General features: G+C 41.5%; 2 protein-coding genes and 1 long non-coding RNA gene across 5 annotated transcripts; 1 reads left to right on the forward strand and 2 right to left on the reverse strand.

Annotated features, from left to right (window-relative positions):
* Nucleotides 1–4,483: 4,483 nt before the first annotated feature.
* On the reverse strand, nucleotides 4,484–16,908 carry LOC116447543 (beta-microseminoprotein-like). 2 transcript variants are annotated; one of them, XM_032116831.1, is made up of 5 exons: nucleotides 15,952–16,039; nucleotides 15,465–15,567; nucleotides 7,008–7,116; nucleotides 5,671–5,776; nucleotides 4,484–4,962 (listed from the first exon to the last, which is right to left on the reverse strand). In XM_032116831.1, the coding sequence occupies exons 2-5, from the start codon at nucleotides 15,501–15,503 to the stop codon at nucleotides 4,833–4,835; spliced, it is 384 nt and encodes a 127-aa protein (XP_031972722.1). In that variant the 5' UTR covers nucleotides 15,504–15,567; nucleotides 15,952–16,039; the 3' UTR covers nucleotides 4,484–4,832. The 2 variants fall into 2 exon arrangements, with proteins under 2 accessions (XP_031972722.1, XP_031972723.1); XM_032116832.1 differs by lacking the exons at nucleotides 4,484–4,962; nucleotides 5,671–5,776; nucleotides 7,008–7,116 and adding exons at nucleotides 13,613–15,298; nucleotides 16,752–16,908 and having other exon boundaries at nucleotides 15,952–16,051.
* Nucleotides 15,070–19,659, forward strand: LOC116447545. The gene is made up of 2 exons (XR_004241592.1): nucleotides 15,070–15,165; nucleotides 19,552–19,659. It is a non-coding gene; the product is annotated as an uncharacterized LOC116447545 (long non-coding RNA).
* Nucleotides 19,318–23,908, reverse strand: LOC116447544 (beta-microseminoprotein-like). Of its 2 annotated transcripts, XM_032116834.1 has the most exons (4): nucleotides 23,802–23,908; nucleotides 21,049–21,148; nucleotides 20,555–20,657; nucleotides 19,318–19,684 (listed from the first exon to the last, which is right to left on the reverse strand). In XM_032116834.1, exons 1-4 carry the CDS (start codon nucleotides 23,802–23,804, stop codon nucleotides 19,555–19,557), a joined length of 336 nt encoding a protein of 111 aa, XP_031972725.1. In that variant the 5' UTR covers nucleotides 23,805–23,908; the 3' UTR covers nucleotides 19,318–19,554. The 2 variants fall into 2 exon arrangements, with proteins under 2 accessions (XP_031972725.1, XP_031972724.1); XM_032116833.1 differs by lacking the exon at nucleotides 23,802–23,908 and having other exon boundaries at nucleotides 21,049–21,187.
* Nucleotides 23,909–24,251: the final 343 nt, after the last annotated feature.

Here is a 24,251-nt window from a genome sequence, read left to right on the forward strand (position 1 = left end):
AATCTAAAACATTGGCAACAACGGAAAAATGAAGTTCCAGAGCTGTCATATCTGTACATAAATAAGCTGTACTAATGTAGCTGGGCCATAGGTTCAACTGTCTGTTCAATCGAGCTCCTAATACCTTTCACTAGGCTTGAATTGAAAAACTGAGGTCCTCTCTGAAATTCTTGGCTGGCATGCCAGTTTCCATCCCTGATACAATTTTGGTTGTTCTAACTTTTGAACCCTTTCTTACTGTAGAGAGATTGAAGAGTTCCCAACTTTAAAGTGATAGAAGAAATTGAAAGGACATGTTAATGACAGATATTGGCTGCTCAGCAGTAATTCTGTCTTAAAAACATAGGCCTGAGGCCAGTCCTGTAGCCAGATCAGACACTGAACTTCTGGGTGTTATGTGCACAGATGCCTGCCAGGATTTCTCATAATATTACAGAGTTCATCTCTTATCTAACCCTGTTAATTTCCTGTTAACATTAGAGGACAATACTCTCTGTGCTTTGAATTAAATTGTTCAATAGCCTCCTTTGCACAGCCAAATACAGACAGGAACAAACTGAGCTGGAAAAAAAAAAGTCTTGTGTTACGTAATCTAGTTTATTACTTCAAGAGTCTAAAGAATTTTGAATGAATACTGCAGCAAGTCAGATCCTTGCTCACGTCTCCTTGACCACCAACTTTGGTGCGCAGAGCTGCATCCCTTTGTTCAGGAGCAGGGCAGGAGCAGGAGAGCACCCTAAAAAAGTAAGCTCTTGCAGCCCCAGAAAGCTTCTTCTATATGTAGAACATGGAGAGACTAAGGGGTAGTGCTGTTAGGAGAGAACGAGCAAGTCCCAAGCTAGGAACTGAAAAGGAGAGGCAAAGTACTTCAGGGAGACACTAATGTACATAATCATTAGAGATGTACTCTAATGAGACTGCAACTTGGCTCAGGGCAGCACTCTTGCTACAGTCCCAAGTTGGTTTTCAGACCAGTCTAGCTCCCCTGTCTTTCATACAGCAAACTGGAGTGACTTTTGCATTGTACAACTTAGGGAATGAACACTTTCAGTGTCTGTGCCAGTATAATTAGCTCCTAAACAAAACTACATGTTCCTGTCCCTGTAGATTCATCCCATCTGTAGCAGATCAGGGCAGCCATGGGAGAAGCCTCTGGAATTAGAGTGGAAAAAATACTGGGATATTTTGAAGGAGGTTTTCATCTCTTGATGGCAAAGGACTGCAGTTTATCATCAGTCCTTAACGGAGATCTACTGGAAGCGTTGGCTGTGCAAAAGCACTGCAGCCCTGGAGAAATGTAAAGAGAATGGGTTAGTGCTTGACAGCTCCTGAAATAAATGAAACGTGAAAACAGAATTTTGAGCGTGGGGAAGAAGGTTAAAGTAACCCAATCTTGCTGAGTGTTTTAGATTGGTCATAAGACTTGTGTGTTCCGCAGTTTCATGTAAATACCTCTCATAAAGCAAATCAATTCTGATCAGTTTCACCCTTAAATGAACCACAGCTTGACCCAATGAAACATGCACACAACATTAGATTCGAACAGAAACTTTCAGGCTTTGAAAAGGTGCCAATGCAAACTTTCCTGCATACCAACAGAAGAGTTAACTAAGAGCAAAGTGAACAAGTGAAACTCTCATGAAATGAATTTATCTAAGATTTTAAAATTGATTATCTGAGCAGAATGTGAACTTCAAATCTATGGCTACTTTGATATGCATAATGTAAATGAGATATGCACTTTCCTTGTTTAACTTGGATTTTCTTTTTAAGATTGAGACAAAAATCTTATTGGCCACAAAATATGAATGGTTACAAAGCTATTAAGCTTCAGGTGGTAAACATTGTTTAATAGGAAAATTTGCCTCAGGTTTATATGTGTGTTCTGGTGTTTGATTTAAAACCTTTGGTAGGCTAAGCACTAGATTTCATTTCTAGGATAAGAACACCTTTCCAGTACTCAAAGGACTTGCCTTAAAAAGACTTATTGGGAGAGGAGGGCCAGCTATCCAAAACTGCCTCTCTTTCTAACAGGAAAGCTGTGCGCTTTCAGGAGATGAAAGGGAAATTCAGGGTAAGAGAGCACACAGCTTGTTCTCCTCTGACTGGGATGATTTTCCCTGCAAGGTTCTGCAGAGCCTCCTAAACCTTTAATCTGACAGGGTAGTGGAGAAAACTTTGCCATGAATGTTTTCTTTCCACTGTGTGGAGCTAGTGGTGTTACGAGCTAAATGTTTTGAGGGTGGGGCATGTATTCTTTGCATAGGACTGTAGCTATGAATGCTGAAGTAGAGAAATACCAAGGCAAAACATAACGCAGCAAAAGTGGGAAGATCAAAGCAGAGTTTTGTATGCTCTGTCTCTGTTTTTCCAGTTTTGTGGGTTTTGTCATCTTCCCACAGCTTGACTCCTTGCTACAGAAGGGAGCCAGGTCCCTGCTGTACTTCTGCTGTTCCAAAACTAGATGCAATAGGTAAAATAATCTGTTTCCATCCTGAAACTTGGAGCAGACAAGAGGAGACAGAGTGCTTCAGGAGGTGTTTTGAATTAGGCAAGAAACGAACAATTCCTACTTCATCATAGCAAACAGGGTAGATCCACATATAAGAGAACTTGGCAGATGGTGGAGAAAGGTGCTTGGGTGGATTTAAAATGTGATTAAATAGCTCTGGATCACGTAGGAGTGCTGCTTCAGGCTGGTTTTTCTGGAATTTGGGTGCATATGTCTAGTCAGACTTAAAAAGGAAAGTAAATATTTGGTCACAACTTACTTATGTCCCAGTGTTCTCTGTGGATTTGCCTTACAATGTTTACAGGGGGGGTGGGTCCCGGGTGCAGGACAACCAGCTGGAGTCACGATACGGACACCAATACGATTTGAGCATCGTGCTTCGTTTTATTGTTCACTTACACCAAGTTATACTTTGCAAAGTTCATATCCCTTTCCCATGAGAAAGCCTCTAAGCAGCGGGGGAGCTGACCTTTTCCCAAGGCTATTCAAGGCTGCTGGCTAGCAGGTGCCTTGCAAGCCTATCTTCAGCCTGAGGCCCCGTCAGGGGTACTTCTGCAACAGCCCTGGGATGCCCAAGCTCTTCTGGGGTATCTCATGCCCCCGCTCCACAAGGAATTCCTCTACAACAATGCACTTGGAAGTCTGTTGCAGACAGAAAGACATCTATAGAATGGTTAGGGTTGGAGGGGACCATCAGAGGTCACTTAGTCCAGCCCTCCTGCTGTGAGCAGGGACACCTTCCACTAAACCAGGTTGCTCAAAGCCTCGTCCAGCCTGGCCATAAACACTTCCAAGGATGGTGCATCCACAAATTCTCTGAGCAACACGTTCTAGTGTCTCACTATCCTCATATTAAAAAATTTCTCCCTTGTGTCTAATCTAAATGTAGCCTCTTTTGTTTTAAAACCTTTACCCCTTGTCTTATCACAGCCTTCCCTAGTAAAACATCTCTCTCTATCCACACTGCTCCCCTTTCTGTGTCACCTCCTTTGGTGAAAGCTAGAAATAGCAGCCCTACAGTTTCAATGCACCAGGGTGTAGTAGTTTCTCAGAAATTATTTTCAAGTCCTCTAGCCTCAACCCTGAAGTGTTGGAGTCTGTGCTAGGCATGGTGTCATTAGAAGATGCCTCCAATTATACTTTCTCTTAGCAAAGGCCTGCAAAGGGCAGTAATCAGGCTCACTGCCCAGCTGCAGTGGGGACAGTGTCTCCCAGTAGTGTCACTGAATGTGGATAGAATAACAGAACTGTTAGGATTCAAAGGACCTCTGGAGATCATCTAGCAAATCACAAAGTTAAAGCTGATGCAAGATGAAGTTTGCCTTTCCCCTGCACACAGCAGGATTGGGTACTGCTCACGAGGTATATGCTCATTCCATAATTTGAAATGAGGAGCTATGGAAGCATTGACACACTTTCTGTTGTGGAGGAACAGAACACGGAGATGTAGGATGCTCATAGTCACTTATGGAAAGAGGCAATTGAACAAATGTGCTATAAAGATTATGAAGCAGTGCCCCAAAGGAGGGCTCATTCTGGTAAGTGTACCTCTCTCAGTTACTGTTTGCGGATTTGCTGAGCTGCTTCCCTGTCCGAGCCCAGCACAGATCAGTCACTCCATGCAGCCAGGATGCTGCCCATAGCCTAGTTTAAAACCTTTAATTTCTTAAGAATTAATCTGAATAAAGGATGCTTTCTTTTACCCAAAGCTCACGCTGAGGACTGGATCTGCTATGCTGTCAGTGTAATGGAAGAACAGTACTGGCTTACATTGGGTAACTGGTAGGTCTTGCAGTCCATAGGTTAGTCTCCAGGGAGCCGTAGTGGACAAAAGTTAATCATGTGAGACAATGTCATAGAAAACACAGTGTTCAGAAAGATTTTTAAGTAGCTTTTCATTTTTTTCCCATTGCTTTTGGAATTTTAATTGTTTTGGTTTTCATCCTCGAGGAAGAAAATAAGTCACATGAATTTCTGATGCTTCATTTGACTTTATTTTAGCTTTAAGATACAACTGTGCACAGATTACAGAATATGCTCCTTGGCACTGAAACATGACCAGAGAATACAGATTAGCAGCTACTGAGGATGCTTTAAAAAGTCACCTTTAATGTCTGAGCTCAAGGAAGGAAAAGGTCAGTTCTTTCTTCATGGTGAAGCATAAGGCAGTGAAACCAAAGAAGTTTTTTGAGAGCAGATACTCAGTTTCATTATATGAGTAGATTTCACTCAACAGCTGCATTTTAAGTGTTTCTGAATTTTTGAGAAAGAACCATTAAAACAATAAAAGGAAATATCCCCTCAATCCACCATTCTTCTCTTACCCCACCCATGAATGGACTGGGCATTCTTTTGAGTGATCATCTTTCTCCACTACTTTATAAGAGCAAGTCTCCTTGTTGAAAATGCTTTCACATTTCTCTTTGTCATAGTTGACTGGCGTCATATAGCTGTCATTGGGAAAAGAAAAAGAGGTGATGAGACCAAGAAGTAAGCAGCTCCCACTTCAGGTGATATCTGCACCTTTGATACGAAGAGGCTATACTGAAGAGACTTTTGGGAGCAGAAAAGGGAACTCGTACAGAGCTCCCAGCTCAAATGTTACTTAGCCTGCTGCTTCAGCAGGATGAGGGGAGAGCTGTGGTTTTTCTGGTCTGATTTACACCCAAGGGATGTTTGTTGTGTTTATTTGTTATTCCAATATCACTGCTTTTTCTCTTCACCCACGGTATGGAACTAACATTGCATGAGTGGTGGGGTATCACTATAGGAAAAATTACAGACAGGCAAATGTATCTTGAGCTGCTTCTCAGAGGAAATTGGGGCAATGTGCGGCTTTGGGAAGATCTGGACTAGGATCAATAGAATTTCCTAAGTAACTATGTGTCCTCTCTTGAATCAGTAACTTGCCTGATGTTTTAGCCCTGAGAAGAATTAAATTCTCCTTTTATTTTAAATCAAGAATTATTTCTTAAACACGACCTCTAGAATTTCTTGCATGTTCAGTGATGATGGTGTTGGATTAATGCATAACTTTGTGATAGGAAGTGAGTGACAGAAGGGTTATGGTTATTTCTCGGGAACTCCTGTCTGAAGGGAAGTGGTTTGTGCTGTATCATGGCAGCAGAGGAAATCCCCCACTGCTGCTCTGAACTCACCTAGTGCAGCAGCTAATTCCAGTCCTGTAACAGGAACAATCATTGCAGTCGTCAGTCCTCCAGCTGGAATGAAATTCATGGACCTTTCCTTCCTCGTCAAGGCAACCTGAAAATGTAGTGTACGAGCAGATTTCAGTGTCAGACCTGTTGCACTAACAACACTGTTGCATGTACAAAATGGGTGGGATCGTTGCTGGCTTTTAGTATTAACATCCCTATCTTCCAAACACGGCGGTTCCCCAACAAAGCAGGGTGTGCTATCCTCATGCATGGAGAAGAGTGACCTGTGTCCCTCTGTCTCCAGTAGTTCTTAGCAGGTTTCCTGGAGCTGTTCATCTTCAAGTATGGAATTTGGAGTACCCAGCAGAAAGACAACTAGACACAGACCTGGACAGGATTAAAAAAGGCTTTAACTTTCCTGCTTATTAACACCATCTTTTGTTGACTCCTCATTTAAAGCAAGACTACATATGGCTAGAAAACTTTTCACAGCCCTCAGCTGCAGGGAGAAAGAAAATATTGGATATAAAGTTCCTGTTCAGCAGTCACAGAACAGACCTCCTAAATAACTGATCTGGAAAGCAGGAATTTTTTGAGAACAGAACAAAAGAGAGTGGTGGGGGTTTTAGGTTGTGTCTTTGCCTACAAATGTTCTGTTTCTCTGGCAATGTTAACTCATTTCTTCAAGTAGTAGCATCGGCTTTCCCAGGTAAAGCTGTATTTTAGAGCACTTAGGGTTTTTTTGCATATTGGCACACATCAACTCTTGTTGTGTCCAAAAAATAGCATGCTTCTCTTTTGGGAACTTATTTTCCTGTAGCTCTATTCATCTGTAGACTGACAGACTAGCTGTGTTCAGGAAGAGCAGATCCAGACTCAAGGGATGCAGCCCTTCTGCTCTTAAGAATTTGCTTTTGGATACAGAAACAAGACATGAGTAAATGGTGTGGTGCTGAATACTTGTAAAGCTGTTTCCTGTTTTATACTGACTACACCCACTTAGATACTGGTCCTTCTCCCTTCTCTGGATTTCTAGATGTGATTCCATTGTAAAAGTATGAGTTACTACTTCATGCAGATGGGTAAAACAAAACTATGCTACTTCCCTGGAAAAAGATCATTCCTAATTTGGTCTGTGTGAAGCTCCCCAAATAACCTGCTCTTTTTGTAACATATTACAATTTCCCCTCTCTCCATACCCCATTTCCTTCCCATTTCCCACTGATTCCTCTTCACTGTTTCCACTTATTTCTAAATTGTGACAAATTGCACAGAATGGACAAATCAAGCAGTGATTCTGATGATGTCTGTCAAATCGAGGGCAGTTGATGTCTTACCTACAACCACACCATTAGACATCCCTGGCTTGAATGGCATAAGGGTGCAAGAAGCATCAGACAGTGGCATGACGACGGCAAGAGCAAGAAGGCATGCCAAGATGGTGCTCTGAACAAGAAAACAGAATTCATATCAATCCTTAGGTACCTATTAAGATGTCTTGATGATAAATAACAGGAAAATACAATGTGGTTTCAAATCAAAATCCAATTTTCTTTTGCACCTTAGACACTTTAACATACTTATCAGGTATACTGAACCATTTTGAAGAAGCAGAGCATTTTGAAGAAGAAGAGCACTATGTGGGAGGGGAAAAAATGTCTGTCTTTCCAAGCTGTTAAAATCAAGCATTGACTGCTAGACCTAGATACTGTTCGTGAACAATGTGTGTTCTATTCCTTTCTACTTCCCATTAATTTTTCTTGTCCTTTTTTTCTCTATAGGGTTGGTCAGCAACTGTTTCTTCCACTAACTTCACTTATAGTTGCAAAAACTTCTTTACTGCAGTCTGAAGAACTACAGAATGTTTCAGCCTAATATTGAAGGATTAGGAAAAAATGAAATAACTTTAGCTGAAGCTGAATACTTAAGTCTTGGCCCTGTACCTGACTTGCAGGTGTCACTTACAACCTAGATTATTCTATATTCTGTGACTTTTGTCAGTGGGTTTTTTCTGTAAGTTCAGCTGAAGTTTCTCAGCTAGTGGCTTATCCTTCAGTATTAGTTTGAAATCTGTGAAGGGCTTCCTTTGGGGATATGAAGGAAATAACTGCAAGAATTCTAGGATGGAATTAGCTGAAGATCTTGGTAAGAGAAGAAAGGTAGATGAGGAATAAACAATCACATACACATACTGTACATAAGTGTGTTGTTTAGGCCAGAGTAGGACTGGTGACTTATAAAAGGAAGTCATCCCTGAGACATGAGAGGAGGCAAATCTATCATTTTATTTTGAAGAAGAAAGGTTAAAACCCACAAAACTGCAACAGAGTGGCAAAGGAGTAAAAATTTAAGATACCTTTTTTCTGAGTTCGACAAAGTGTTCAGATATTATCCAGACTTTTCACCCCAAATTCTTACCTGCCTTTGCCTCTCTTTGACTCTTGCTCTCATAACACAGAATTCATACATTCTCCAAGCTGCTTAGATTGCCAAGTACTGAGATAAATTCAACAGAAACTCCTTTAAAATCTATAGCAACATACCACGTTCTTTTACAGTAAAAGATGTAAGGACTCACCATGCTTGCACAATTATGAGACTTCCACTAAGGAGACAGCCTGTACAAAGCTCATCTTCTCGGAGAACTTATATAGAGAGGGAATTTGTGATAACAGCCCTTGAGCAAACTGACCATGCATGTCTAGCACCAATGAAGTTTCTGCAAAATGACCTCATGGGGTGGACATTATTAAGATGAGGCAATTACATACAGGAAGAAAGGTTTGTTCTAACAGACACTGGAGAAATAGGTGTGGCTTTTGTGCCACACCAGATTTGGGAGACAGTTACAGGAAGCACTTTTCAAGCTTAGAAGGAATATTTTTCACTTGCCCTGAGAAAACCATTAGAGACATGATGATTGTCATGCACAACAAAATTGCATGCTTAGTTTGAACTATCTAGGGTTTAAAAAATGGGTCCTAGATAACCATTTTCTTCCTTGTTCAGCTTTCCATCATGTAGAAGGTCCATATGCTCAGATCCTCTATGAAAAAATAGGCATTTTGTATTCTATTTCTTAATTCTTATAGCCAGTGAGAAACTGTCCCTTTTCTGCAGAGGCTGGATATGTCAGGGGCAGACACACTTTCCAAGTGCTTAGGACAGTGATTTGATAGCAAAGAGGTCCAGTATGGTCCCTTTTTGCTTAGCTTTCACCCACTAGGTTCAAGTATTTCAACCTATGTGGCCCTTCTTGGTGATGATCTCTATCCCTTATTACCAGAGCTGCACAGCTGCAATACCTGAATTAATTACTCTGACTGTGTAATTGTGGTGACTTCTTGAGTGGTTCCAGGAGCAGAGGCTGAACTCCAAGTTAGGTTGGCTACTCCATGTCTTCTACCCAAACTCCAGAGTTGAGAGCTAGCTCAGGAAGCCCATGGGAGAAGGCCAGAATTAGTGCAATGCAGGTCACAGTGAGACCACTACTCCCAGAGACATTGTAGCTGGCTTTCAGCTCAGTAGGTTGGATAAATTGGTTTTTCTTCAGTTACTAGATCATCACTCTTCGGGATGACAGAAAAGAAATGAAGTTCTTGCAGTTGTTCATAGGTTTGATAAAGCTGCCACAGTCAGCCTGTCACTTGTAAGCTAGACTTGGCAATGCTGATGTATGCCCTGCCCTGAAATGGATGATAACTAGCATGTCCTTGACTCCTAATCCTGGACATGTCAGCCCTGGAAATTTCTTTCTTGAAATCAACAGAGCCCACATATCCCCTTTGAAGCCAATTGAACAGCATCATTGTGGTTTGGGATGCTGTCAGTGTTCAGACCATGTGCATTTTCCAGTGAAAGGAGGGAAAGGCACAATAGGATAGCAAAGTATTACAGTCTGATCCTAGGCCAAAGCTGCCTTTTGTGATGGTTGCAGTGAAGATGGAGAGAGTTCAGTCTCCTTTCTCATGTCCTGCTCCTATGCTGCCTGACCTAATTGATGTACATCTGTGGGATGCCTAAGGATGTGCCCTAGCTTTGCATGCTGGCTCTTCATAACCTTTAGGTACTGAGAAGTAACAGTTTGCTCTTAGCTGATGATACTGTGGGAAGTAGCACGGAACCCTGCTCAAGGTATTGGCTTCCCCATGTCCTCAAAGGTGATCCAGAACAAATGTTCCGTGATATTTTGGAATAAAAGGACCATTAAATTGCACTGCATTTATTCTGTTAAAATTACTAAGCTATTTAATTCTTTTTCTTCTTGAGTGTTGTGTACTTGGCATGCAATATTTTGCTTGTCAGGCAAGCAGTTCTTGTATGTGAATAAAAATTACCAGCCACATGGAAATTTGTGATGCTGGTGTACTGGAGTGAAATTTAAGGAATTTGTTACAGCCAAAATGAAAGAAAAGACAACTTGCTGGGCTGGTGTCAAGTGACAGAGGATGCGCTTGTTGCTCAACTCTGCTAAAACTAAAAATCCAACCAACATGCTTGTGTGTTTGCTTTCTCAACTTTTCAGACTGCTCAGCTGCTCCCATTGCACGACTTCCCCCTGTTTTCTACATGCAAGCTATGCAGAGAGCTATGCAAGCTATGGAGGGAACTTGCAAGCAGTTTTCTTTGGACCACAGCAGACAGTGACCTGCCTAAGCCTGGGCAGTGTTAAGGGACAATGAAGAAGCCTTTTGCATGATCTGTGAATTCAGAGAAACCCTAACAAAATGCTGTGGTGCTGAAACCACTCACAGCAGCAAACTCTATGCAGATAGTCCATTCATGTATTGATTATTGGGGTCATTTGTGACCCACATAACATTACATTTCTTCATGTTGTTCATGTATAGGATGATAGGTGCCCTGCTTGGGTGGGAAACAGGTATCTCTAACAGGTGTAGCTCTGTTGAACTCTTACATTGGCTTCCCAACCAGTTAATTTCTTACTAAAATCATTCTAAGAATATCGTTGCTCTGGTCACTTCTGTGCCTCCTTTCCACTTATGCTGATAGATAGAGTATCCTCTTTCTTCCTAAGGCAGGCAGAAGTCTTGGAGACTTTCTTGAAGATTTAGCTTGCTATTTTACTCTAGTCATTCTTCAGCTGGAGTTTCTGGTTGCATCTCACTGATAACAACAGAGGTAATCAGAGTAATACAAGACGATCAGCCTGGGTTTTTCTGTGTGTTTTAGTGCAAGGCACTCAACAGACAGAAATACAGCATGATTTCAGAGCAGTAATGTTATTAAAACAGCCCAATAAATCAGCTAATATCTATGGACAGCTAAAAGCTAGAAGAGGTGCGCTAAAATGAAAGCAGTCCAAGAACCTTGTTTCTTAGGCCACCATTTCAGTACTACTCTCACGTTCTTGAGAGGGGATCAGCTTTCGGTGTGGGAGAGTAAGTGCAGGACACATTACAGCAGTTTGTGTATCCAGTCACTTAAACCAGTAGTTGAGATGGGAGTTGATTCTTAACACTATTGAGAGGGGAAAAACAAGAGGAAGCATGAGGTATATCAGCTCACAGATCATAAGTAAACATGATTTTACAAATAAACTCTTCCTGACATTAAACTGACAATGCTATGTATAATGTACTTTGGCTTTACTTTATTAAAGTCTGTCACATTTGTGTGTAAGAAAGGACAAGTGTGTTAAGGAAAGGCATAAGCAAACAACACTGAAATATACAGTGCACTGTTTACACAAGAACATATTGTAAAGGTGGTAGAAGGAAGTTTTTTCTTGGTGGGGACACTTTTCTTAAGTCTGAGGTTTATATACCCACAAACCTCAAAGCCTTTGCTCTCAGATCTTTCCCAGCATAGAATCAAAGATTTGTATTACTTTTATAAGCAAGGTATACAGGCAGTGCAAGCGATTTTTCCCAGGTAACAGGTGGCAGATAAGAAATTTGAATTGAGATCACAATTCAAGATGGGACACCCAAGCTTGAGACAATAATATCATTTCTTCTCTCATCTGAACACACCAGTCTTCTTCCATATGCAGCCAAGCCCCCATCCATGAGTCCAATTTCAATTTTAATTCAATGCAGTCTCAGCGGGATGAGAAACACTTAATTTTTCATCTTGGTGCAAATGCCTTTTTAAAACATGGGATAACTTCTCAGCTAGCCTGGAAAATCCTGTCTGATCATGACCCCAGGATGAAGAATCAGTGCTAAGAAAGGGACACAGAGACAGACAAAAAGGTCTAAAGAGCCAGCCACAAATGCCAGGCCATGTTTGTAATGAGGAGACCTCCATCTCTGAAGTGTGGGTAGAGCTGAGGGAGGTGGCCACAGATGCTGTACCAGCAAGAATAAAAGTCCAGAGGCAGTAAATCAAAATGAATAGGAGTGGCAGATTCAGCCAAAAAGATATCTCCAGCTTATGGGAAATGCCAAATATCCTGCACTTCTAACTTCCATCTCAATGTATGTAGTACCAAAAAGATCTTAGAAATCCTCAGTGAACCAGAAAAATGACAGAAAAGTTTATTCCACAAATTAAAAAACCCACAGTGACTCCAAACACAGCTTTTTATCTTGATCCTGCAGCTGATTAAGCAAATGAAGACCGTATGTCTATGAAAAAGACTTTTTGTGGAGCCGTGACTTAAGGAATCAGCTATAGGAAGGGTGGCAGGTGGGAGCGTTGCCATAGTTCCATCCACTAGTGCCTCTGGTTTTGTGGAACTTACACGGTGCAACAGTGGACCCTGCTCTGGCCACGCTGGCACTGGAAGCATGCCTTTGGTCCTCCAAGTGGTAGCAAATTTGTCTGGTCTTTCATCTTGAACACAAACTGTACATGCATGCACAAAATGAAAGGAGGCTTAACCTCAATTTTATACCACCAGTTACTTAGTTCAGCATCCTTTGGACTTATTTCTAGGGAAATTCAGTTAATTTTGTGTATATCCCACCTACAATGTACTTCTGCTCTATTTAGAGAGCATGAGCTTTTCTCCATTTTCTAAACCTGTTAGTTACTGATTCCATGAAGACTAAAAGCCATGGTTGGAAGTTATTGCTACAGGACTCAGATGGGGATGGGGAGGGCAACCACAGAATGCTTCAGCCAAATCCAAAGGATATCTTGGCTTTTGGGATCTCTTCTCTTTTTTCTTTGCTGTTTTCTGCTGTAGTGTGTAAAATCCTGCTTCCTGCCATTTCTTGTCCTACACCCTTCCTGTCTGACTGAGATGGGCAGCAACTAGAACAGAACACCAAGAGAGATTTTGTGACTTGCATCTCTGACTGGTTTCACCAGAATTACTGTCATGGGTTAGCAAGCATAGCTCTGGATTTTCCTGCAAAGAGGTGCTTACAGCTTCCTCTTGACCTGACAGAACCTATCAACTGGCTAGTTTGAATATTGACATTTTTTTAAGCCACTTAGAATTTTGACCGCCTCTGTGATCCACATTTAAGAATGGACAAACCCCAGGAAGCTCTCACTCTTGCTTCCAGCCAGAGGACTGGTAACTGGGCTGGGACCATGTGGGGCCCAGCAGCCCTGCCAGGACCTTCTTGGGCCGGGCCCGGGCCAGGACACGGCCATCCTGGAGCCGATGGGCCCTGTTCCACCCGCGGCCCCCACCCCCCAGTCCTGCTGCGTGCAGACAGCGTGGCCCGGCTCCCCCCTCCAGTGCGGCCAAGATTCAGCTGAAGCTGCCCTGCTGTCCGGCAAAGACAACAATTACACTTGAGCTGTTTAGGTTGTAATAACGGTATGCACTACACAGTGGTGTGAAGAAGTAAGCCCAGGAAATCCTGCAGTAAAACCCCCACAATGTCTTGGAATACTTCTTGAAAGTAATTTATCGCTTTCTGACAGCAAACTTGAGCCAGGAGAATTGCTCTCCCCCTCTTTGAGAAAGCAAAAAGGAATGGCCGCCTGAAAGGGTGTAGAAAATGCAACAAATTTCATGTAATTTTTTTCACAAAATGACAGCTAGCATTTTATTTTTGAAATCCTTAAAATGTGAAATATGCTTCAGATTAAATACATTTGTGGTATTGCCATGTTTCTCTGATCATATACATGTCAACAGATTGAATTTGAGTGCTATAAAATCTTAAGAATCTGAAATTTGGACTTACTCTGACAATAATGGGTTGCTTCTAAGGGGATTTTGTATGGTATAACCTGTGGATATAAAAATGCCAAAAACTTATTCTCCAGTGTCTTACCAACACAAAAATATTTCTCATTTGGAGAGGAAGTTCTGTTGGGGTTTCTGAGGAAGTTACCAAAATTCAACAAGTTTTTCTTTAGTCTCATTGCTGTGAAGGATGGAAAACAGAACTGGTACCCCCCTGTTCCTACCCTACACATTTCATTAATTTTTAGTGGTACATAAATAATGAAAAGAGCTCAAAACAGAGGATGAGAGATGTGCTAGCCTGCTTTCCTGCAGATGGATAATCTCATGAATAAAAAATCCCAAACCAGTAAAAATTACCTGTGGCAGTGTTGTTGAGCATTTCTCCACTCAGAGCAAGGGAGATAATTGCTAAATTCGTTTTATTGGGGGAAGGTGGGGCTGAGGGGAGGAAAGGCAGTTTTGGTATTGCCAGGTACTCTGGTAATAGGAAAACCAATACAATTGCACATTGACACTAAAAAGTCTATTTTTATAGACTATATGCAATAGTCTATATATAATAATATGGATCTATACATACCGAATTTCTGGGTCTCAGTAAATTCACACAGTCTGTTCTCTGGAGCCTCTGGGCCAAGGCTCTATGTTCCTTGTCCTGGTAAACCCATCAGAATTAATTTTCTTTCTTCTCCAGTGTCAGCTCTTGTTTGTGTTGAGCTGTTCAGATTCTGCTTCAAGTACAAGTGGTGAAGGAGATGCCCTTGCAGTGGAAGATGGGCTTCCCCACCCACAGATAACTTTTGGAAGGATGTGCTAATCACAACCATCAAATATGCTGGTTCTTCCCAGTCCCATAACCTTAAAAAATACATTCTCATGAGATTCAAAGCCTGTGCTAGATTTCTTTTTTTGGTCATTCACACTTTTACTGGTGCTCTCAGCAAATCAGAAATCTTCTTGCACTAAGAAAGTCGTCTTCATCTGTAAGAAAACTGGCACCCAGATTCTACAAAAACTCTTGGAACTTTACAGGTAATAAGGCTCTAATTTAAAAATAAATAAATACAGGTCCAAAAAAGGAAACTAGTAGAATGAAATCCTACTTGATTTAAAAGTTAACTTAGCAACTGTAAATCACTTAAAACACAAAGTCTTAACAACTAATATTAAGAACATGAATATGACCTTTTGATAAAAATGAGAAAATTTATCTGATTATGCATTTTGTAAACTGAATTAGAACAATTAGGAGATTAGAAGTGAGCTACTGAAGTCTTCTCTTTTATGAGATTTTCCCATGTCACCATGCTTCTCTGTGATGGCAAAGCATCTGTTGGAAGAAGAGGAATTCCACAGTGCAGAGAGGTTTGGAGCAGGTGTTAGCCCACACGGGCCTGGGGAAAACAGTGCTTTGAGGGGTCATCCTTCTCCACCACATCATAGTCACAGAGCTTTCTGTTGATAATTATTACACATTTCTCTTTGTCATAAGAAACAGGAGTAAAAAAGCTGTCAGTGGCAAAGAGAAAGCAAATGTTAGCTTAAGGGCTTTCACTAGCTCTGTGACATGGGTGAGAAGAGGCTCACTCATGCCCTTACAAACTCACTTATCCCCAGCAATGGAAAGCTGTGGTCATCCTACAGGCAGTGATGGTACCAAGAAGTTCAAACTTACAGGGAACAGCATTCCATTACAGTTCGACTGCAGCTGCATCTGTAGCAATCTTCTGTCCTCTCAATGTGTCCCAAGGGATACAGTTTTCCATTCATAATACAGCCTGCATAAGACAGCAGCAAAACAGAACATGTTCTTTAAGCCTTCAGCTAAAAGCTGAAGAGTTTAAGAATTATTTCAGCTTTCCTGAAAATGTTCTCCCAGGCAATAGTAAAGTACAAGGATTGGGGTTTTACTCTGTCAGCTCCTGAATGAGCTCTATGTGCTGGAATAGCAATAGCAACCTACCACCAACAGCAATAATATTGCTGCAACCATACTCAGTTATTTGTTTTTCCCCTACTTTCAGCAACTTGCTGCTGGAAACTCCTATTTGTGTCTTTCCAATGTCTTCCCCCTCCCTTGTATTTTGAGCCCTTCCTGGCAGCTCCATGCAGAGCCAAGCTACCGCAGAGCAATCAGGTGACAGGACCTTCCTTGTTCTTACCTCTGTATGGCCTCCCTGGAATTTGAAGTAAATTAATGCAGTAAGCATCACCCAGGGTCACTATGATGCTCATTGCGACAAGGAAAGCCAGAAAGCTCTTCTGTAAAGAGAAAGAAGCAGATGGTAATTTCTCCCCTGTTTATGAATCAACATATATTATAGAAACTACTGCCCCCTCTGTAGAGCCCAGGCCATTCCTACGATGCTCATCAGAGGTAGTACTTGATGTCTGTACCTTTGGGATTATGTGAGCACAAATTACAGGAAAACTAGGCCATAGGACTTTGTTGGTCTATTTATCATTGCCCAACTCTTGATTCAGGTTCTGCAAACACCTTTAGAGGCTTGGAGAGCTGGAACAGGGCACCATTTGAGGGATCAAAAGTGAAGAGCAGAAAAAAATACACAGACAAGGTATACACTTCTTGTCAGTGTAAAATGACATATTTTAAACTGTATTTCATATTTATAAGCTTTAAAAGCATGGTCCTAAATGTTTGCAAAACTCTGAGTATTTTCACAAGCATTTCTGAGGAAATGATAACAGCAAGTGAAGGACTAGCAGATAATCTGTACAGTTTCTTGCAAAGAATTACAATACAAAGAACAAAATTCACAGTAATCTTCACAGAGGTGCCTTCCTGTCTTTGCATCTTGCAGGTTTGAAATACAATCTAGCCACATTTAAAATGTGTAACCAGGTGATTCTCTTAAATGCTCTCCTGTTGCAGTTTTAAAGCAAGGACCTATCTGTATCCCCATTAACAAAAAGCCCAAACCAATCTAAACCTTTGACTTACCATTGTGGGATGCTTGGCTTCCAGAGAGCTCTAAGTCTCCAGAAAAGCTGAAGTGCTTTATGTGGAATCAGAGAGCAAATATTTTATGGTGCCTTTATGTTGTGCAATTCAAGTCTAAATGGGGGAATGGGGGGGGAGGGGGAAGCCTGCTCAATGCAAATGCAGTTCTTTTGTAATATCCAAAGAAATCTCTGAAATTTTTCCAGCTGGCAATGAGAAAATGTTTGGTTTTGTAGAGCACTGACCTGGGTAAATTGTTGAGTCCAGAACTCTGTATTCCTTGGAAGCATTATGATGAGGGAAAAATGCCCTTCTGATGGAATACAAATATTGATAGCTAAGCTGTAGACAATATTATCCAGCTAGGTGATTTTTAGGCGGGGCAGAAATGCATGTGAAATCCCTTCTGCTATCAGTGGGCTGGAACATGCTGACTAGTGCATTAGGTATGAATAGCAAGTGGAGCTTTTGCCAGATCTTTGCATACTCATGGTTAATGCTGTGGTGCTGTGCACTGAAAGGCAACCGAAGGTACTTGGCCATTGCCAGGATCAGAACCTCTTAACATTGAAGCTGGATCCCATGACAACATTTCTCTTTCTCCTCCACCAAAATAAGATATAAGATAATAAACTAATTTTCATAAATTTTAGAAGAAATACTTCCTCACTTAACTTGAGAGGCTTTGCTAGGGAAAAATTTCGAATTCTGAAACATTTCAATGTTGCATGGCAGAGTTCCAGGTTACAACAAGCTGGATATTAATCTTGGTGTCTGTACTTCTCAATGTCTCAAATTAAAAAGTATTCCATCAGGAAACTCCAACTTTTGTTTTTCATCAAATTTGTTCTTTTTATAAATAAAATTTAAATAAACACATGAATTTTGAAAACCAAATTTTCTCAAGAAACAGTTCTGTGAGCTACTTAGGGAGGAAGTGTTTGACCTCCATACTGAAAATATTACTTCCCTATGAAGCTGTGGCTGTTTTTTCTGTAAGCAAGAATATTCTTTCAGGTGTATCAGCTAAGGTTGTGTTCTGTGTAGTTTTGACATGAGCTAGCATGAAACAGCAAAAGTCATTCAGGACAAGTTTCAAAACTGTTCCTCTCCTGCAGAATATGAAACCCCTTTGGGTAAAACATACTTTAGAACCTTAAGCAACATGAGAATGTTTGTTTTCACTTGCTCCCTTTAGAAGAATGATAGGATGGAATCAGTGAATGGGAGTAAGATCTTTAAAAGGCATATGCAAATGTCTATACTGGAAAAAGCTGAGCTGCCTCTTTATTCTGGCCCCTCACATTTTTCATCTTTACAGGAACCAGTTGTAGAGAAACACAGAGCTGTTGACTGATATCCAGTCTGCAGCACAGAGAACTTTAAAAGGTGAAGTATGTAATACCAGTGCCTGCAAAATCCTTGGATTTTTTTCCCCAAACCGAGGTATGTTATTTGGAGGTCTAAGAAGCCTTAAAACACAGCTCGTAAGCAAATTACCAAAGCCAGAGAAAATACACCACACTAAATCTTTCTGATTTTAATAATGGCTCACAGAGCTTGAGGTGGATTGTCTTGTGAAGGAAATACCCCTGCTGAATAAATGTAGATTGACTCTTGTTTTGGGGCCAAGTGAGGATCCCTGCACTAAGAACGCTCAGTTGTGTGTAACCTCATACTTTCACAAGACAACAGACTTGTGATTATGGAACTTCATTAAACAGTCCACTTGTTTTGGAAGGTGTGTCTCTTTTCAAACCATGGAACAGTTAACTACAGACTGTTGTGGTTTTTTAATACACAGTTCTGGAGTGGAGAGCTCCATGTAGAAGCAGCATTTAACAGGCTTTTGTTGTCTGGTCTCATATATGTGGGCAGATTTAGGACACTAGCCATTGCCAGATGGGACATTTGATTTCTAAGCTGAACTTCATTCCCCTGTGATTGTGGGGAATTGTCATACTGAGGAGACAGAAGGAATCTGCATTATTAGTACCTCAAGCTCTGCTGCCATGAAGAAGCATGTCTCCAGGGGCTGATCTAGATTTCTTTTTCAGAGTGGACAAGAACCACTAAAGCAGCACAGTGTGTGCAGACTTTCAGGATCAGGGCTTGGCAGAGGACAAGTCAGAGTGTCAGAGTTTAAAGTTTAACATTGCTTTAAACTTCAGGGCTGGTCAAAGTGGGTGATGGAGATGAACAGTCGCTGCCAGTTTTGGGTGATTTCATCGATGAAAATAAGGAGAAAAAAATGGGAGAAATAGGATGATGATCTCTCATCATCACTGATTTTTCTGAGGTGTTAGCAGTACAGGTGTTACCAAAAGTCCTACAGCCAGTTGTGTCCTATGTGCCCTGAGTAGGAGCCATTGTACAGCATGTCCCAAACACTGCATCACCTCAAAATGGTAACAGATTGTGACACCTGGCTAGAAGAGAACCTGTAAAGCATGACAGTGGCTTGTGGTGCACAGCATGTCAGAGTAGAGAGCCAAATGCATTTCCTTCTAAAAGAAGGTGACATTTCCCCATGTCACTGCAGTAAACAAAACATCAGTATGAAGCATTTATGGATGTTTCATCTCAATTTATTGTAGTCAACAAATGCAGTGATGACAGAAATGAGACACTTTATATGATTATGCATTTTGTAAGCTGAATTAGAACAATTAGGAGATTAGAAGTGAGCTACTGAAGTCTTCTCTTTTATGAGATTTTCCCATGTCACCATGCTTCTCTGTGATGGCAAAGCATCTGTTGGAAGAAGAGGAATTCCACAGTGCAGAGAGGTTTGGAGCAGGTGTTAGCCCACACGAGAATAGACAAAACACTCCTTTGAGGGGTCGTCCTTCTGCACCACGTCATAGTCACAGTGCTCTTTGTTGAAAACAACTTTACATTTCTTTTTGTCATAAGCAACAGGAGTAGTAAAGCTGTCAGTGGCAAAGAGAAAGCAAATGTTAGCTTGAGAGCAATAAAAGTTTCAATAGTTCAGTGATTATAGCTTGGACTACTGCTGAGTGAGAGAGCTCTGAAACTATGGCTAAGGGCAGCTGAGCTAGCTTGACTACCATGCAGCTGCAGCTTCCAGAGCCTCAAATGATGTCCTGTGCACTGAACTGTGTAGATGTACCAGGATGCTCAGCACTAGCAAAGGGATTTCTAGCACAGCACTCTGCAGTGTGACATAAGCACAGGCTTGGCATCTTTTCTCTTTTTTTTCCATTAATTTTTCATTATTTCCAGTTTGCATAAGATGTGGTGACTGCTCCCTGATAGATTGTGCCCCCTAAACAAAGGCAAAGATCATAATCAAGCAGTTTTGGACCTTTGAGAAAGCAGAAGAGGAGGAAAGGAGAATGTTAGAGAGATACTTCAGAGCTGAGCCTTGTCATTCTACGGTAGCATATTCACTGGAGAAAAGCACCTCAGGAAAGGAATTCAGTTCATCATAAGCTCTTTAGAGAAACTTCACTTAAGTCACTCCTTCCTACCCCCACTTTCTCAGCTAATGAAAGACTTAACTGCAGTGGAAGATGGGTTCACAAGTTCCTAAAAACTTAAAGGCAAGCACCAACTGGATGTGCCCAGAAAGGCTTGTGTCCATTCCCAGTCAGCAGAAAATGAGCTATGGCAAACACAGCTAAGGATCCAAACAATCAAGTGCTATGTGTTGCTTTCAGTAGCTCTGTGACATGGGTGAGAAAAGGCTCTCTCGTGCCCTTACAAACTCACTTATCCCCAGCAATGGAAAGCTGTGGTCATCCTACAGGCAGTGATGGTACCAAGAAGTTCAAACTTACAGGGAACAGCATTTCATTTCAGTTTCACTGCAGCTGCATCTGTAGCAATCTTCTGTCCTCTCAATGTGTCCCAAGGGATACAGTTTTCCATTCAGCATACAGCCTGCATAAGACAGCAGCAAAACAGAACATGTTCTTTAAGCCTTCAGCTAAAAGCTGAAGAGTTTAAGAATTATTTCAGCTTTCTTGAAAATGTTCTCCCAGGCAATAGTAAAGTACAAGGATTGGGGTTTTACTCTGTCAGCTCCTGAATGAGCTCTATGTGCTGGAATAGCACATAGCAATAGCAACCTACCACCAACAGCAATAATATTGCTGCAACCATACTCAGTTATTTGTTTTTCCCCTACTTTCAGCAACTTGCTGCTGGAAACTCCTATTTGTGTCTTTCCAATGTCTTCCCCCTCCCTTGTATTTTGAGCCCTTCCTGGCAGCTCCATGCAGAGCCAAGCTACCGCAGAGCAATCAGGTGACAGGACCTTCCTTGTTCTTACCGTTTTTGGCCTCCCCTGGCTTGTGAATTTTAGACCAGCAGTATGCATCACCCAGGGTCACTATGACGCCCATTGCGATAAGGAAAGCCAGAAAGCTCTTCTGTAAAAGAAACACAGAGCCCATGCCATGGATTTTATTCCACATTGATTAGATCTGTTTTCGAAAGCTGTCACTGAACCTGAATCAAAATTAGAAATAACCTTATGTGTACATGAGAATAGTGGAAAAGTACACTCCAGATATTTCCCTGCATTGATGGCTTTTTCATTTACGTGGGAAGATACAAAATGGCATGACATTACCGTCTCAACAGCATCGTTCCCTGCCAAAGTCCCGTCTCTAGAAATCACACAAAACTTCAATAGTATTACAAACTTGAAAGCCCTGTCAAACTCTTGGTCACATTTGGCATTGGAGAGGAGATCTCAGATCTACATCTGTTCCAGTTGGTTTTTGGACATAGGTGGCTGGGCAGAGAAGAGAGAGATAAATGTGTGTCTTTGGGCAAAATTTGAGTGCTGTACATTGTACTTAGCATCACCTGAGCTATCTTGTCAAACCATGAAGACACAGGCTTGGACTTGACACAGCATGCACCTCCTTTTGTCTAGTGGAGGCAACAGCTAAGCTTCGGTAAGAGAGCTTCAGATATGTCCCCTGGGACCTGCTGAACAACCACAACTTTTTTTCAAAAAGCCTACATGGCTTTGTAATGATTGTTATACTGGGGTAGAGGGACTGGAAAAGCAGGAGAGAGCACAGGTTTATTTGGATGCGTTGCTCCAGCTGACAAAGCAAAAGTTTAGGAATAGCCAGAGACTGAGAAGCAATGGCGGAAGTTATTTAAATTTTCTTGATAGCACTTGCAGACTAACATGAAAGGATTTTAAAATGAGTAGGTCTTTCCAAGTTACTGTTCTAAACTTCAGAAGCTGTTGATATCACTGAGACTGTTGCTGCTTGAAACTGGGTTTAAAACACCAGTGAGAGGTTTTGGGTTTAGGCAGCGCTGCTGTCTGCCTTGGCTTACTTGAATCATAATGCCGTAAGACGTTGAAAGATCCTGAGCCTTAGGCAGGTGGTGAGCCAAGGAGAAACTCCTCTGTCTGCTGTGAAAAAAACCTTGATATTTTAATCCTTGATGTCCTGCTTTCTTATAGGACTGACATTTATGGTGTAGTGAAAGCAAGGAGGAGGAGGGTTTATGGAGTGGTCTGGGAAGGGTGTAATGCTTCATTTTCATTGTGGTTCTATGATGTGGAGTTCCTGGGGCTTTAGGCTAGAATAGAGACAATTGTCATGCTGAGCACCACAGCCAGAATGAGAGAAGTTAAGGGGAAAGACTGAAAAACTCCTAAAGTGTGCTATTCTGTAGTGCCTGAGTCAAGTGTTTGCAATAACACAGATGGTCCATGATATGTAACTCAAGTCTTTATAGAAAATCCTTCATTTGTTGCACTGTCTTCTGTTAATGTTTTATAATGTTTTTCCTCCAACATTTTGCTTATCATGCCATTCCTGGAAATGCCAGTCAGATGAGCTTGGGCATGCCCCTCTCTCTAAAGATCAAAATTTTAGACCTTCCACTGAAACTAAACAGAAACGTAAGGGGAAGTCTGTGGTGTTCAATCAGGTATCTGAATGAGCTTTATGCTGCAACAACTAAATGATTTTCCAGCTAAGTAACAGAAACTTAGAAATAAAGTTTAAGCAGAGAAAGAGCAGATGGTAATTTCTCCCCTGTTTATGAATCAACATACAGAAACTACTGCCCCCTCTGTAGAGCCCAGGCCATTCCTACGATGCTCATCAGAGGTAGTACTTGATGTCTGTACCTTTGGGATTATGTGAGCACAAATTACAGGAAAACTAGGCCATAGGACTTTGTTGGTCTATTTATCATTGCCCAACTCTTGATTCAGGTTCTGCAAACACCTTTAGAGGCTTGGAGAGCTGGAACAGGGCACCATTTGAGGGATCAAAAGTGAAGATCTGTAGAGGAATTCCTTGTGGAACAGGGGCATGAGATACCCCAGGAGAGCTTGGGCATCCCAGGGCTGTTGCAGAAGTACCCCTGACGGGGCCTCAGGCTGAAGATAGGCTTGCAAGGCACCTGCTAGCCAGCAGCCTTGAACAGCCTTGGGAAAAGGTCAGCTCCCCCGCTGCTTAGAGGCTTTCTCATGGGAAAGGGATATGAACTTTGCAAAGTATAACTTGGTGTAAGTGAACAATAAAAGGGAGCACGATGCTCAAATCATATCGGTGTCCGTATCGTGACTCCAGCTGGATTCCCCTGCACCCGGGACCGCCCCCCCCCCCCCCCCCCCCCCCCCGCTAAAAAGAGCAGAAAAAAATACACGGACAAGATATACACTTCTTTTCATTGTAAAATGACATGTTTTAAACTGTATTTCATATTTATAAGCTTTAAAAGCATGGTCCTAAATGTTTGCAAAACTCTGAGTATTTTCACAAGCATTTCTGAGGAAATGATAACAGCAAGTGAAGGACTAGCAGATAATCTGTACAGTTTCTTGCAAAGAATTACAATACAAAGAACAAAATTCACAGTAATCTTCACAGAGGTGCCTTCCTGTCTTTGCATCTTGCAGGTTTGAAATACAATCTAGCCACATTTAAAATGTGTAACCAGGTGATTCTCTTAAATGCTCTCCTGTTGCAGTTTTAAAGCAAGGACCTATCTGTATCCCCATTAACAAAAAGCCCAAACCAATCTAAACCTTTGACTTACCATTGTGGAATGCTTGGCTTCCAGAGAGCTCTAAGTCTCCAGAAAAGCTGAAGTGCTTTATGTGGAATCAGAGAGCAAATATTTTATGGTGCCTTTATGTTGTGCAATTCAAGTCTAAATGGGGGAATGGGGGGGGAGGGGGGAAGCCTGCTCAATGCAAATGCAGTTCTTTTGTAATATCCAAAGAAATCTCTGAAATTTTTCCAGCTGGCAATGAGAAAATGTTTGGTTTTGTAGAGCACTGACCTGGGTAAATTGTTGAGTCCAGAACTCTGTATTCCTTGGAAGCATTATGATGAAGGAAAAATGCCCTTCTGATGGAATACAAATATTGATAGCTAAGCTGTAGACAATATTATCCAGCTAGGTGATTTTTAGGTGGGGCAGAAATGCATGTGAAATCCCTTCTGCTATCAGTGGGCTGGAACATGCTGACTAGTGCATTAGGTA

The sequence above is a fragment of the Corvus moneduloides genome, chromosome 8 (genome assembly GCF_009650955.1).
Source record: "Corvus moneduloides isolate bCorMon1 chromosome 8, bCorMon1.pri, whole genome shotgun sequence".
Taxonomy (NCBI): Eukaryota; Metazoa; Chordata; class Aves; order Passeriformes; family Corvidae; genus Corvus; species Corvus moneduloides.

Coding starts and splice junctions, on each gene's coding strand:
- LOC116447543 (XM_032116831.1), bottom strand. CDS start 15,503: ATGCAGCTGCAGTCGAACTGTAATGGAATGCTGTTCCCT. Junction 7,117..15,464: donor GTAATGGAATGCTGTTCCCT/GTAAGTTTGAAC, acceptor TTTCTTGTTCAG/AGCACCATCTTGGCATGCCT. Junction 4,963..5,670: donor GGAATTAGCTGCTGCACTAG/GTGAGTTCAGAG, acceptor TCCCAATGACAG/CTATATGACGCCAGTCAACT.
- LOC116447544 (XM_032116833.1), bottom strand. CDS start 21,172: ATGGGCTCTGTGTTTCTTTTACAGAAGAGCTTTCTGGCTTTCCTTATC. Junction 20,658..21,048: donor GCCAGGGGAGGCCAAAAACG/GTAAGAACAAGG, acceptor TGTCTTATGCAG/GCTGTATGCTGAATGGAAAA. Junction 19,685..20,554: donor GAAATGAAATGCTGTTCCCT/GTAAGTTTGAAC, acceptor TGCCACTGACAG/CTTTACTACTCCTGTTGCTT.